At 45.4% G+C, this 14,657-nt stretch overlaps 1 protein-coding gene across 2 annotated transcripts in view; it reads right to left on the bottom strand.

The window, feature by feature from the left end:
* NUF2 (NUF2 component of NDC80 kinetochore complex) overlaps nt 1–4,903 on the bottom strand; it is a 30,405-nt gene extending 25,502 nt beyond the window's left edge. Inside the window, exons 1-2 of one of the 2 annotated variants that reach the window (XM_060232580.1) lie at nt 4,445–4,903; nt 1,414–1,537 (exon numbers count right to left, since the gene is read on the bottom strand). In XM_060232580.1, the coding sequence (XP_060088563.1) occupies nt 1,414–1,536 (123 nt within the window). In that variant the 5' untranslated portion in view covers nt 1,537; nt 4,445–4,903. The remainder of the gene's footprint in view (nt 1–1,413; nt 1,538–4,444) is intronic. The other variant, XM_060232581.1, reaches the window with a different exon arrangement.
* Between the last annotated feature and the right edge of the window lie 9,754 nt (nt 4,904–14,657).

Raw genomic sequence — 14,657 nt, 5'->3', positions numbered from 1 at the left:
TTTACTGTAATTGATTTAACTTCGTTTAACTATGAACCATTGCTGGAAGCAAGAGTTGTATTACAATACTACCATATTTACATAGTGCTATATTATGATGAATTACCAAGCAAGGCTCCATAGAGAGGGCTGCACACTAGCAGCATAAATTTAATTATGCCTGATTCTTGGTAGAAAAGAAAGACCTCTCCGTATCTCACAAATCAAAGAGAATTCTTGGGGGAGTTTCTTATTTTGCGACATGCCACAGAGATATAAGCTCTCCAGAAATTCTGAAGCCAAGGCAGGGGGTGGGTGGGGTGTAGTTCTTAAAAAAAAAATACATGGCTAGAATCTAAACAAAGAAAATATGTTGTACTTCAGAAGTCCCCAACATGGTGCTCATATTCAGCCTTAAAAGTGATTTGAAAATTGGGCAGGGCAAGGTGGGACTTTTGCCTATCAGGACTTCTGAAATGCACTGGCATTTCTCACAAGTTTTCCTTGCTCTCATTATAGAACAGGCAAAATAAATAGTTCCAAGCAACTACATGTCAGAACACCACAAACAGGGAACCTCTGGTACCAAGTAGAACTTAGTGAACAAACGTTCTGAAACACAAAGATCAAGCTTGTGGTTCTGCGCCCATCCAAGTAACTACAGTTACGTTTATTGAGGGGTTTAGTAGCTCTGATGTTATACAGAAGGGAAAAGGGGAAAAAATGTTGGACATCATTATTATTATTTATTACATTTAATGAATCACCCTACCCCTGCTAGCGCCAGGCTCAGGGCGATGTACAATAGTAAAAAAAAATACACATATATAAAATCAATTACATTAAAAAATTAAAAACTCTGATGGCGTCTTTAAAGTGCTCTCATTCAGTTATTGCATCACATCGGGGTGGGAGCATCCCCCCAAGAGGGGGCGGGGAGGAAAAAATGCCAGCACGGCAACCGTTGCTGTCCTTATGCAAAGGCTTGGTGGAACACCTCTGCCTTACAGGCCCTGCGAAACTGTAAAAGATCCCACAGGGCCCTGTTGTCTTCTGGCAGAGCATTCCACCAAGTTGGGGCCAGGACTGAGAAAGCCCTGGCCCTTGTTGAGAACAGCCAGACCTCTTTCGAGCCAGGGATCACCAGCAGATTTCGACTACTGGAGTGCAATGCCGTTCCAGGGACATAGTGGAGGAGGCGGTCCCATAGATACATCGGTTCCAGACCACTCAAGGTCTTAAAGGTCATAAGCAAAACCTTGAATCTAACCCAGTACTTAACCGGCAGCCAGTGTAGCTGGAGCAGCACAGGTAGAATATGTGCCATCCCTGGTATTCTTGTCAGGACTCGTGCTGCCGCATTCTGGACCTGTTGGAGCTTCCGGATCAACCCAATGAAAGTTCAAATTAAGGAAAAAATTTTGCAACACTTACCTTAACGTTCGGAAATAAGTCATTTTTGGAAAAGCTTTTGGCCTCGCCTCCCGTCAGCAAGGAGTTGCGGATGTGCAGAACAATGTCATTGTTACTATATTTTGGAAAGGTACAACTCTCCATTCTGCAAGGAAGAAACACATTTTGTATATCTTTGGAGCACATCAGTGAAATAGGGCAGAAAACCTTCCAAAACAGAAAATTTTCCTATGGTATTTTTTCCATGGCATATTTTCCACCCCACATGCAAACGACCCGTTTGCCTATAGTTTTTAAGAGCTGCTGTGCTGCAAATCAATCATGTTAGCTGGGCTCAATATGGGTTATGAAAGCACAGGAAAACCCCAGACCTTGTACAGGTAGTATCCGCCTTCATTTGCTTAACATTACTTCAATTCTGCAGACATTTAAGTACTGAAATTATTTATTTCCATTTAAACTGGAAAGTCTTCCCCAGAAAAATTACATCACTGAGACATGAAGGTTAAGGATAGGGTACATTGAAGGGGGAAAAAACCCAAAAACGCAGCACACAGAAGTCCAAGAGACTACCGTGAGAACTCAATGCCCCAACAGGCCAACAGACACAGCAGAAAACAACAAAGCAGATTCCATCTGTTGCAACAGGCATCTCAATCTGTGTAGGAAAAATACTAGCTCCAAGACAAATTTCAGGGTTATTTTTTTTTTGAGGGGGGGCAGGCCTCAGATTCAATGGCAGCTCACAGGAGCACAGCTCCTGAACCTTTCTGAGAGTTCCACCTCCTTGTCCATTGAATAGCAGGTGCAGCTGCATAACAACCCCTGGATGAGCTCCACCACCTATTTTTCTACAAAACAACCGGGGGGGGGGGAGTGGAGAACTATGGCTCACAGGGTGAAGTATCTGCTTTGCATTAGAAAGGTCCCTGTTCAGTTTCCAGCATTTCCAGTTGAAAAGACTGAGCAGTAGGTGATGTTAAAGACCTTTGAGATGTCGCCAGGATAAGCAGACAAGACTGACCTGCATAGGGCCAAGGATCTGACTGCTGAAAGCAGGTTGCTTTACATGGACTTAGGGCAGTACACTTTCCATTAGCTGCCCCAACCAAAACACTGATACCCCACTTCACCTTTGCTACCCTGCTGCACTGTTTCTAAAAGGCAGTTTTAGACAGTTCAAAAGCCCCGCAGAGTAAGACTTACTGCAGAGTCAACAGTTCTGGCCTGAGCCTTAGAAAGAAAACCAGGTTAAGAGTCCAGATAAAAGACAAAAGTCAAATAAGACTTCTTGACAATGTAATTTCCTGAACAGTTGTGGCAAGTGAAAAAGGCAAACTTTTTGATAGGAATAAGAAAAGGGTTGAAAATAAAACCAACACTGCAATGCTCTTGCATAGGTCTGGCCCCGTTTGGAATATTACCATCCGGTCACCATTTATCAAAACATATTGCAGAAAATGAAAAAAGTCTAGAAGAGAGTAGCCAATTATTAAACGGATGAAGAAAGGCTAAAGAAGTTCAGGCTTTTCAGATTAAAGATAATTAAGGAAAGGCATGATACAAGTTTATAAAATTATGCACTAGTAAGGGAGAACTTTTTCCCTCAAAAGTAGAACCAATTCGGGACAGACAAAGCAAGGTTCTTCTTTATTCAATAAGTAACTAAAGTGGAATTCCCTGCCAGTTGACATAGTTATGGCCACTGGCATCAGCTGTTTGTAAGAGAGAATAAGTCAGGTCCATGGAGGACAGATCCATCAATGGATGCTAGTCAGTGACTAAAAAGAACCTACACACTCCAAAGCAGTAAAGCAAATGGACACCTGCACAGGGAGACAATAGGAGGTCTTGACTTCTTTGCTATATTTATTGGGGCAAATGGCTGGCTACTGATGCTAGAGGAGCCCCGTGGCGCGGAGTGGTAAGCTGCAGTACTGCAGTCCAAGCTCTGCTCACGACCTGAGTTTGATCTCAGCGGAAACTGGGTTCAGGTAGCCAGCTCAAGGTTGACTCAGCCTTCCATCCTTCTGAGGTTGGTAAAATGAGTTCCCAGCTTGCTGGAGGGAAAGCGTAGATGACTGGGGAAGGCAATGGCAAACCACCCCGTCCGTTAAAAGTCTGCTGTAAAAGCATCATGATACGACATCACCCCAGAGTCGCAAATGACTGGTGCTCCCTTTACCTTTACTGATGCTAGGCTAAGGCTGCAATCACACACATGCTTAATAATGCACTTCCAAACTGGATTAAACTGTGTGAACTGGCAAAATCCAGTTGGAAAGTGCACTGAAAGTGGACTCATCTTACACCAAATCCCCATCGACAGACATAAAAACTTTTCCTAAAAAAAAAGGAAAAAAACAGAATCACATGTGGCTGCATGGATGGATCAGAGGGAAAGGAGTATTCTCTTTCCCAACAGTAGCCAGCTGAGCAGGGACCACCATAAAAAACTGCTGGCTCTTCATGCTCTCCCAAGCAACAGGTAGACTGCGGCAGCCCATGGAGGCTCCACTCACTCAAACCCTGTTTTTTTAACCCAGGATACCTCTCCAGGCTTCATTTTAGGCAGGAGCTCAGAAGAGCGGAGCTCCAGAATCTCTAAACTTTATTGTGCTTTTTGTCTTACCCCGGCCCCATAATTGCTTCTGGGCTCCATTGTTCAAACCCCTGTGAGAATTTTGCTGAACTCTTAAGATTTGACAAACTTTCTAATATTTTCCCCCACAAAAAAGACCGGGAGAATAACCAAAACATATAAAGCACACAAAGAGAAATCTTCATCGCGCCACTGTGGCCACATAGGAGAAAGTAATTTGAAAAGTACGATGGGAGTCAGGTTTTATTATGAGTTATAATTCAAGAAGCCTTTTAAGGTAGATGCTGAGCTGATATAATTTAGTACACCTGCCGGTGACGTCTGGGGCGTGTGGCATATGCAAATGAGCTGTGCTAATGAGCTCCAGCACCTCTTTTTCTACGAAATGACCCGAGCCTCTCCAATATTTTTTCACCGCCCCACCAGACTCGTTCGTTATGCCGCCCTAACCTCTTGCCTCTGGAGCGGGAGAGACGCCAGTCACACAACGCCAACGCCGCCTCTGCTCACAGCCAACCTCCTACAAGGAACCTCGCTCGAGAGCCCTTCAAATTGAGCGGGAGCCCCGCCCCTGCCATGCACGTGACACCGCACCGCGCCCCTGATTGGCTGGATGATTTTTTCCCTTCTCTTTTTTAATTCGTTTCTCTCGTCCACTTCAAATATTATTATTAATACAAGGCATATTTTAAGACCGTATTTTTTTAAAAAAAAATCGCAAGTGGGGTTAAGAGACTTTAAAAAAAAAAGACAGGGCACCACCGGTTTCTCTCCCCCACGTCCTGTGCTTATTATCACATTCCTCAAACACCGCCTTACTGACGGTGTATGGACGGTCTACTCGTCAACGTCTCTATGGTGTAGCTTCTTACGGGGAGTGTTCCGGAATGGAGAACGGAAGTACTGCCCAAGGTAGCCTGGGTGTGGGACTGAGGGTGTTTCTGCAGCTATGATTGGAGAGTGGCTTAATTGGGAAGTGTCTGTTGCTGGGAGGCGGGGAAAAGAATGAAGGTCTGGGTGTAGCTGATCGTTTTGTTCGCTTGGAATATAATTTCCCTTCTCTTTAAAGTTCGGCTTAATGTGTTCGCTTATCAGGGGTGTCAACTCATGAGGGCCGGATCTGACATAAATGAGACCTTGAGGGGCTGGGCCATGTGTGTACCTATTTAAGATTAGGTAGCAGATATATACATTTTATAAAGAACACAGACAAATACAAATACATATGTATATATTTAAACTTAAAACATGTTTAAAATGTTAGCACTCATTGGTCTTAAGGATGCTTTCATCTGGCTGCCATCTGCTTCCTTCTCCCTCTCTTGCTTCCTTCTGCAACACAGCTTGCTTTGTAAGGCTTGCTCAATTGCACAGGAGCTACAGAGCGAAACCTATTTTCTCCATTAGCTGAGGCTGCTCCCTTGGGGAGGAAGGTGTGGAGGGAGAGCTTGCTTTGCCAGGCTCTCTCAATCATACACCAGAGCTACTGAGCCAAGCCTCTCTTCCTTCTATTGGCTGAGGCTCCTCTCTCTACTGGTCCCCTGGGGAAGTAAGGAAAGAGCCACAGCTTCCTTTGCTGAGTTCCTTGGATCCCATGGGAGAAATACAAAGAAAGCACCTTTAAGACCAACAAGTGCTAATGTTTTAAGTTTTTTAAAATATATATTTGTGTTTGTCTGTGTCCTTTGTAAAGTTTATATCTCTGCTACCTAATCTTAAATAGGTACACACATGGCCCAGCCCAACCTGACATGGCCCGGCCCAACAAGGTCTCATTTATGTCAGATCCAGCCCTCATAACAATTGAGTTTGACACCCCTGGTTTACAATCTTGGAGTGTAGAAATACTGGCCTGGATGGACCAAGTGCCAGAGTCGCATTTTATATAAGAGGCTCTTGTTCAGTGTTAGAGCATCTACCTTATATTGCAGAAAGCCCTAGTTTCAATTGCCAGTTAAAAGGATCAGGTGGTACTCGATGTGGAAGACAACTGTGAACTGCTGCCAATCAGAGCAGAGACAGTGACTGTGTCTGACTCAGTATAAAACACAGCTATATAATGGATCCAGTTAGTTTCCGAAATGCTCTGCGTGATCTGATTCCCCTGGCAATTTGTTAGATGGGCTGGAAGAGGATTGGCATAGATTTTCTGAAGCCGTCAACGAAATCACTCTCTGACTGCCCTCCTCCCCGGGGTAATGCATTCCAATATACCATTGTAATATTCACTGAATTACATTACAACCATTATTCTAATCTACTATTCCAAAGAAGAAATACACTGAAATAAAGAGGATGTATAGCTCTTCTTGAGCCGCATGGTGCAGAGTGGTAAGCTGCAGTACTGCAGTCCAAGCTCTGCTCACGACCTGAGTTAGATCCTGGCGGAAGCTGGGTCCAGGTAGCCGGCTCAAGGTTGACTCAGTCTTCCATCCTTCCGAGGTCGGTAAAATGAGTACCCAGCTTGCAGGGGGGAAAGTGTAGCTGACTGGGGAAGGCAATGGCAAACCACCCCATAAAAAGTCTGCCATGGAAATGTCATGATGTGGTGTCGCCCCACGGGATGGTAATGACTTGGTGCTTGCACAGGAGACTACATTTTTGTAGTCCTTGGTGAGAATACAGATCTAAGGACTGAATGAATTTAGCACATGTAGAATAAGAAACCAATATCCCTGTTTGGAATGCCTTTCTCTGGTCTGATAACAGAGGAGACATAACACAGCAGTACAAAACACCCCACTTCAAAGAAAAATATGCCATTACAAGTTTCCTCCATGCTTGAGAGAAGACAGATGGAGAGTAACAAAAAGGTATCCGTTAATTGCTTTTAGCACTCCACAATTAAGGAGTGCTATGGCCATGGTGAGGGCAACAGGGAAATGTTTTGCCCCAAATCCACATTTAATCCCTCTATTCAGGATCCAAGGATTGTAACTTTTGAACGTTTAGTTTTGAGAGATGTTAAAAGGCTAGAAAGCAATTTAGAGCTACCTTGGAGTAATCTGCCTCCAGAGGAGGCTTTAGCTCTTAAAGGGCTGATACAGGATGATTCCATCATAGTGAAGCCTGCTGATAAGGGCGGGGCCATTGTGGTTTTGAACAGTAATGACTATCATCAAGAGATTGAAAAGCAACTTACTGTTACCACACATTATAAGTGCTTGATGAGTGCTCCAACAAGGAACATTCAGAGATTGATTAAAATTGTTTTGAATGAAGCTGAAATGATGGGCATAATCTCCAACAAGTTACATAAATACTTATACAATGAATTTCCCAGGACTCCTTGCCTTTACATCTTGCCTAAAATACATAAACAGATACTCCCACCACCAGGGAGACCAATTTTATCAGGCACAAACTTGGTGTTAGAACCCTTAGCAAAGTATTTAGATTATTTTTTACAACCCTTTCTCCTCAGAATGAGGTCTTTTACTAAAGACACAACTCAGTTCATTAACAACATTGAAGGTTTATTGGTTCCTGAAGAGTCTGTCTTGATCACAGCAGATGTAAAATCACTCTATACACGCAAGGTTGGTGGTTGAAGAAACGTTGGAGTTGAGGGAAATTAAAGAGCTCCCTACATATTTCCTTATGGAACTGCTAGACATAATCTTGGATAAGAATTATTTCCAATACAGAGATTATTTTTATTTGCAAGTGTCTGGGGTAACTATGGGGTCAAGTTGTGCCCCTAGCATAGCAAATCTCTTTATGAACAAACTTGAGATGGAAAAAATTTTCAATGAAAATTGCAATCCTCTTTTGAAAGAGATAATTAAATCCAATTAACGTCCAATTAAATCCAAACAACAGTGACCTCATAAACTTAGCTTGTTGTTCCTGTTTGCATCTGTTAAAACATCTTCATTATGTTGTGTGCTAATTCATTGGTCAACCTCTGACTTCTATGTATGGACCGTTAAATTCCAGTTCATTTTATCTGAGGAAGTGTGCATGCACACAAAAGCTCATACCTCGCATAAAACATTTGGTCTTAAAGGTGCCAGCTGGACTCAAATGATCTAAATCTACTCCCAAACAGTGTTAGATTTGGTTTAATATAGCCACAAGATGTCAGTATTGTATTACCTTTGAGCATTCCAGTTCCTACATGCCTGGCTGTTAACATGCGGGAGAATTTCCAGATTCCTTCCTATTTTAATTCACCACAGGAGCATTTTTGACACAATAGAGCTGAATCTGGCCAGCTTTTTCACTCAATCGTAATTCATTTGACTCCTTATTACAGCCCCCCCCCCATCCTAAATGGTTTTTCTTCATGCATGACCCATGGTCCCCAGCTTAGTTTTTTTGAAGGTTAAAAGGGAAAAACTGCTTGGGATCCAACCCATAATCTGGAACCAGGTGCAAAGAGGAAAGCAATCTATGACACTCAACCATCCAAACATCGCTCGTTGTACAAGTCTACAATCTGAATGCCTTTCCTCTATAAAAGACACATAGTCATAGGGTGAGGAGGAAAAAAGAATGTATTGCAATAGACTGTGGAGCAGAGCTAAGCCAAGGACTGCATACCAAGCTGCTCCACCCACTTTCGGAGTCGTCAGTTATTTATATAGCCTTGATGAGACGTTGGCACATGTTAGCATATACACGCATTAATTGGCTGTTACATCCATCATCATTTCATCACAAGAGCCAACTACACACTACTGATACATTTTGCGAGGGTGGCATTAACTAATTGGTCAAGATTTATGTTGCAGAAAGAAATTCTACTTTGCATGCACCTTGACCAGATAAATCAATTTCTAGAGTCCAGGGTTCCCCTCCCCGCCCCCCATGCCTTCTAATGTTACTTCAAGCATAGTGGAATCACTGTAAGGCAAGTGAAAGATTTGTCTGCTACACATAAGGCTGGGATGTAATTCTTCTGGCTTCTCTTCTTCTCAGTCAGGCCTAGCTGTGTCTAAAGCTGTTATCTGAGCAGACTAAGCAGGTTTTAGGCCTTCCCAACTAAAGTTATGTCTCACATTCTCCTTTACAACGCTTAAGGAGGCCTTATTTGAAACACTGTCATTGTGATCCTAAGCAGAAGCTGCCTTCTGCTAAATGGTCCAGCAAAGTCAGTATTGCCTACTCAGAATGGCAGCGACACTCCAGGGTCTCAGGCAAGCAGAGATGTTTAATATCACCTACTGCCGAAGCTTTTAACTGGGGATTGAACCTGGGACCTTCTGCATTCCTCAAAGAACTGGAAACTATTTATTACTGAGGTGGCAGAGTTATTTGGACCTTGAAGAGCACAGAGGAGATTGGCTCCTTGACAGTGTGGTGCCTTTGGGATTCCTCCAATTGAGGAGAGAAAGGAAGTGTCATGTCCCTGTGAGGATACTATGCCTTTAACGGAATACTTGAAACTGCCTTCTGCTGAATCAGGCCCTTGGTCTATCCAAGTCAGTCTTGTCTACTCAGACTGGCAGCAGCTCTCCAGGATCTCATGCAGACAACTTTCAGATCTACTGCCAGAACTCTCAGAGAAGAGAGTCCCACTGAACATGGGGTGCAGCCTGGCTCCAATGTTTTGGGGTGCAGCCAACGTCCAACGTCCACCTGTGTTATTGTCCTGAGGGCACTCCACTTTAGAGCAGTTGGCACAAGAACTGCGTTTTGGCACAGGAAACACCATATGTCCCCTCAAAAGGGGGTGTATGATTTATGGTGGTCCATGCCTTGCTTTGGGATTCAGAGTTTTTAAACTGTCCTCAATGTTCTTTGGCTGAATTCATGAATAAGTCACGATTAAGGAATGAACAAGGAGCTGGGAACCAACTTCAGCCTCCGGTGTACCTTTTGGTTGCTGACATGAGTGCATTTGGTGAAATATTAGAATATATCTGTGACTGTTGTAACAACATGGATGAGTCTGATTTTTATCATTACAGTGGAAAAGTTGATGGCCTCATGAGAGACTGAATTTATATGTCACGATAAACCAGTTTGATTAAACACTAGTTCATTACGACGTCATGATGCAAACAAACCAACGAAGTGACTCAGTGGGGGAACCAGGCCTCATTTTGAGCAGGAGCTCATATTCCAAATGATAGTTTGTGCCTGGCTTGTTTAACTCCAGCTAGCACTAACGGTGGTTTCCTGTTAATAGAAATTTAGAAATCCCATTTTGTTCAGCAGTGCTACCTGTCTCAGCCTCCTGCATACAGAGTCAAGTTTAACCACTTGATCTGCAATTGGCTATGAATGGTGCTTTCTCAGAAAACTCTACCCTTCTACCCTTGCTCTCCCTCCCTGCTAGCGATGACTCACCAAGGGAAACCATGCAGCTCCTGCCTCCCCCAAAGACAATCCACTTTAATTGTTTAAAAAGGATGACTTTGGATTCTCAAGTAGGGATGTGCAAAAAAAAAAAATCGGAATTACAGGGATTCGGAAGTACACGGGGAAAAAAATTCGGATTCCCGTGTACTACTGAATACCGTATTCGGAATAGCCGCATATACGGTAATGCGCGGCTATTTCCAAATATACGGCCCTATTATACCCTATGGGCCATTGAAATCAATGGCAAATAGGGTATAATTGAAGCCGCCTGGAGGGGAGGGGGTTTGAGGGAGAGCCCCCAAATTTTCAGGGGACCTGCAGGGGACTCTCCCCTCCAACCCCCCCAAGTCCCAAAAAGATTGGGCCAGGGGATCCCATTCCAGGGGCACCCAAAGAGGGTGCCCCTATTCCATCATTATACCCTATGGGCCATTGAAATCAATGGCAACATAGGGCATAATTAGAGGTTACTGGGGGGCAGGGGGTTTGAGGGAGAGCCCCCAAATTTTCAGGGGACCTGCAGGGGACTCTCCCCTCCAACCCCCCCAAGTCCCAAAAAGATTGGGCCAGGGGATCCCATTCCAGGGGCACCCAAAGAGGGTGCCGCTATTCCATCATTATACCCTATGGGCCATTGAAATCAATGGCAACATAGGGCATAATTAGAGGCTACTGGGGGGCAGGGGGTTTGAGGGAGAGCCCCCAAATTTTCAGAGGACCTGCAGGGGACTCTCCCCTCCAACCCCCCCAAGTCCCAAAAAGATTGGGCCAGGGGGTCCCTGTCTTTGGGCTCCCCAAAAGGCCCATTGCTAACAATGATGGGGAAAGCCCAATTAGCCACTTCCTCACTGTAATTGTCGTGGGAAAAGTGGCTCTGGGGAGCAGGGGGTTTTGAGGAGAGCCCCCCAAACTGCTGTGCAGCTTCAGGGCACTGTCCCACACAAAACCCACAAGGCCAAAAAAAATTGGACCAAGGGGTCCAATTCCTGGGGCACCCAAAGCCAAACCTAACCACATCAGAGAATCTCTATAGGACCCAAATGCACTACATCCCTCTATCTACTCTATGAACCCTGCAGGCCTGGAAGCAATATAAACCCAGTTGCCAACGTCCTGCCACACAAAACACAATCTGCTCAAGGTCTGCTCTGCAGACCTGGCTGAAGCAAACCCAGATGCCAGCTCTCCAGCCCTGCCCCAAACAACACGGGGAGAGCTGGCCAACAACAAAAAGCCTGCTGTTTCTGGGTCTCTCACCCAGGTGCCAGCTTCCCTGCCACAGAACACACAATCTACAGATGCCAGCTCTCCAGCCCTGCCCCAAACAACACGGGGAGAGCTGGCCAACCACAACAAACCTGCTGGTTCTGGGTCTCTCACCCAGGTGCCAGCTTCCCTGCCACAGAACACACAATCTACAGATGCCAGCTCTCCAGCCCTGCCCCAAACAACACGGGGAGAGCTGGCCAACCACAACAAACCTGCTGGTTCTGGGTCTCTCACCCAGGTGCCAGCTTCCCTGCCACAGAACACACAATGTACTCTATAAAAACAAGAAAGTGACCCAGCCCACACACACCCTCGCCAACCCCACACCAACCAGAGGTAATTTAAAAAAAAACAAAACAAAACCAGCAGAATCACAAAAGGCCAAGTGTTAAAAAGTGGCCTTTTCACCAACAAGAAAGCTCAGGCCAAATCAGTCAACAACACACACCCCCCAATAACCTGAAGAGAAAAGTAACACAGCAGCAACACAACACAGCAGCAACAAATCAAACACTGAAACAGTAAAAAACTCAACTTTTAACAATACAGGAACTTTTCCCGCCCCCCCCCCCAAAACCCCTTCACCCTAACCCCAAGAAATCCAAGCCACCCAAATCAGGAGAAGTAAAAGGACACTGCACTTTTAAAAGTCCTCTCACTAAATTAAGATATGGGCAAGTTAGCAACCCCCTCCACCCCCGGCCCCCACCCCCAGCAGAACCTAACCCCAACCCCAAATAGGCTACCCACCCAGTACTCACCCACCCAAATCTGGACAAGTAAAGGGACTCTAGTCCTTTTACCAACAAAAACTAAAACAAGAACCCCAAAACTGTCTTACCTTGTCTTCTCTGAGTCCAGGGAAGTAAGGCTGAGTGAGAGAGCAGCAGGCTGAAGCCAAGGGCCAGCCACCAGCAGCAGCACAATCTCTCTCACACACACCAAGCCACACACCAACACAGCAATGGAGGAGTCCAGCAGGAAGACTCCTTAAGCAAGAGATCAAAATAACAACAATGTAGCTGATGGCTGGGCCATCAGCTACACAAAAGCCCTGCAAAGCATGCATTTGCAATGCATTTTGCAAATGCATGCTTTGGATTGGTTGCTGGGCCTCCTCTTCCCCCTCCCCCCCTCCCTAATCCCAGGGAGGCTATGGAAGAGGCGGGAAGAGGCCACTAAAGGCGGGAAAGCAGCTCCTTTGAGGCTGCAGAAGCCATTCCCACCTTTTGCTTTGACAGCCGTATACTTCCGAATAGCTATTCGGAAGCATACAGCAAGCCGTATTCGGCTGCCGCATAATAGGCGGCAATGGGAATCGGCTACAGCTGATTCCGAATACAGCCGAATCAGTGGTGATTCGGCTGTATATACGGCTCGGCCGAACCAAATGCACATCCCTATTCTCAAGCACCTGCTGATTTGCAAGTCCCCAGGGGCATGAAACATCAACAACCTCAGATATGCAGATGACACTACTGTAATGGCAGAAAGTGAGGAGGACCTAAAGAACCTCTTGTTGAGGGTGAAAGAGGAGAGCACAAAGTAGGCTTGAAACTCAACATCAAGAAAACGAAGGTCATGGCATCCGGCCCCATCACACCATGGCAAGAAGACATGGGGAAGACATGGAAGTAGTGACAGACTTCACATTTCTGGGATCCAAGATCACTGCAGATGGTGACTGTAGCCATGAAATTAAAAGACATTTGCTCCTTGGGAGGACAGCTATGGTGAACCTGGGCAGTATAATAAAAAGCAGAGACATCATCCTGCCAACAAAAGTCCGTATAGTCAAAGCGATGGTATTCCCAGTAGTAATGTGTGGCTGTGAGAGCTGGACCATAAGGAAGGCTGAGTGCAGAAGAACAGATGCTTTTGAGATGTGGTGCTGGAGAAGACTCTTGAGAGTCCCTTGGACTGCAAGAAGATCAAATCAGTCAGTCCTAAGGGAAATCAACCCAGACTGTTCTCTGGAAGGTCAGATGCTGAAGCTGAAGCTCAAATACTTTGGCCACCAAATGAGAAAAGAGCACTCCCTGGAGAAGATCCTGATGCTAGGAAAGACAGAAGGCAAAAGAAGAAGGGGACGGTGAAAGATGAGATGGCTGGACAGTGTTACTGATGTAACAAACACGAATTTGAGCAGACTTCAGAGGATGGTGGAAGACAGGAGGGCTTGGCGTGACTTTGTCCATGGGGTTGCAAAGAGCTGGACTCGACTGAACAAGGGACATGAAAGATGCCTTTTCAATGCCTGTAATCTCCACTGCCTGTTTCTTGAATTTACTGTTGATCATCTCTGTGAAGGTTGCTGTTGTATTCTTATTCCTAATGGGATATGCAGAATGTTCCTGGGAAGATTTGTGCTCTCTCCAGTGCAGGACCACTTAGCCAAACCAATGCCTTAAGAGTAGGGTTGCCAAGTCTAATTCAAGAAATACCTGGGGACTTTGGGGGTGGAGCCAGGAGACATTGGGGGTGGAGCCAGGAGCAAGAGTGTGACAAGCATAATTGAACTCCAAAGGGAGTCCTGGTCATCACATTTAAAGGGACTGCACACCTTTTAAATGCTTTCTTTCCATAAGAAATAATGAAGGATAGGAGCACCTTCTTTTGGGGCTCGTAGATGTGGACCCCCTGATCCAATCTTTTTGAAACTTGGGGGGTATTTTGGGGAGAGGCACTAGATGCTATACTGAAAATTTTGTACCTCTACCTCAAACAACAGCCCCCCAGAGCCCCGGATACTTGCAGATCAAGTCTCCATTATTTTCTATGGGAATAAGTCTCCATAGGGAATAATAGAGTTCCCAGCAGACATTTCCCTCCCCTCCCCCTGCTTTCTGATGACCCTGAAGCGGGGGGAGGGCCTTCAAACCGGGGGATCCCCTGCTCCCACCTGGGGATTGGCAACCCTACTTAAGAGAGATGATGAGCAGTGGTTCTTGTGTAGATCCCAGTGTTCCCTCTAAGCCAGGGGTGGGGAACCTCTGTCCCGAGGGCCGTATGTGGCCCTTGAGGTCACTTGGTGTGGCCCTCGGGGATTGCTGGGCTGAACTGAGCCATGTGGCAGCTCCCT

The sequence above is a fragment of the Heteronotia binoei genome, chromosome 2 (genome assembly GCF_032191835.1).
Source record: "Heteronotia binoei isolate CCM8104 ecotype False Entrance Well chromosome 2, APGP_CSIRO_Hbin_v1, whole genome shotgun sequence".
NCBI lineage: Eukaryota > Metazoa > Chordata > Lepidosauria > Squamata > Gekkonidae > Heteronotia > Heteronotia binoei.
This window is presented reverse-complemented; position numbering and strand designations above follow the sequence as displayed.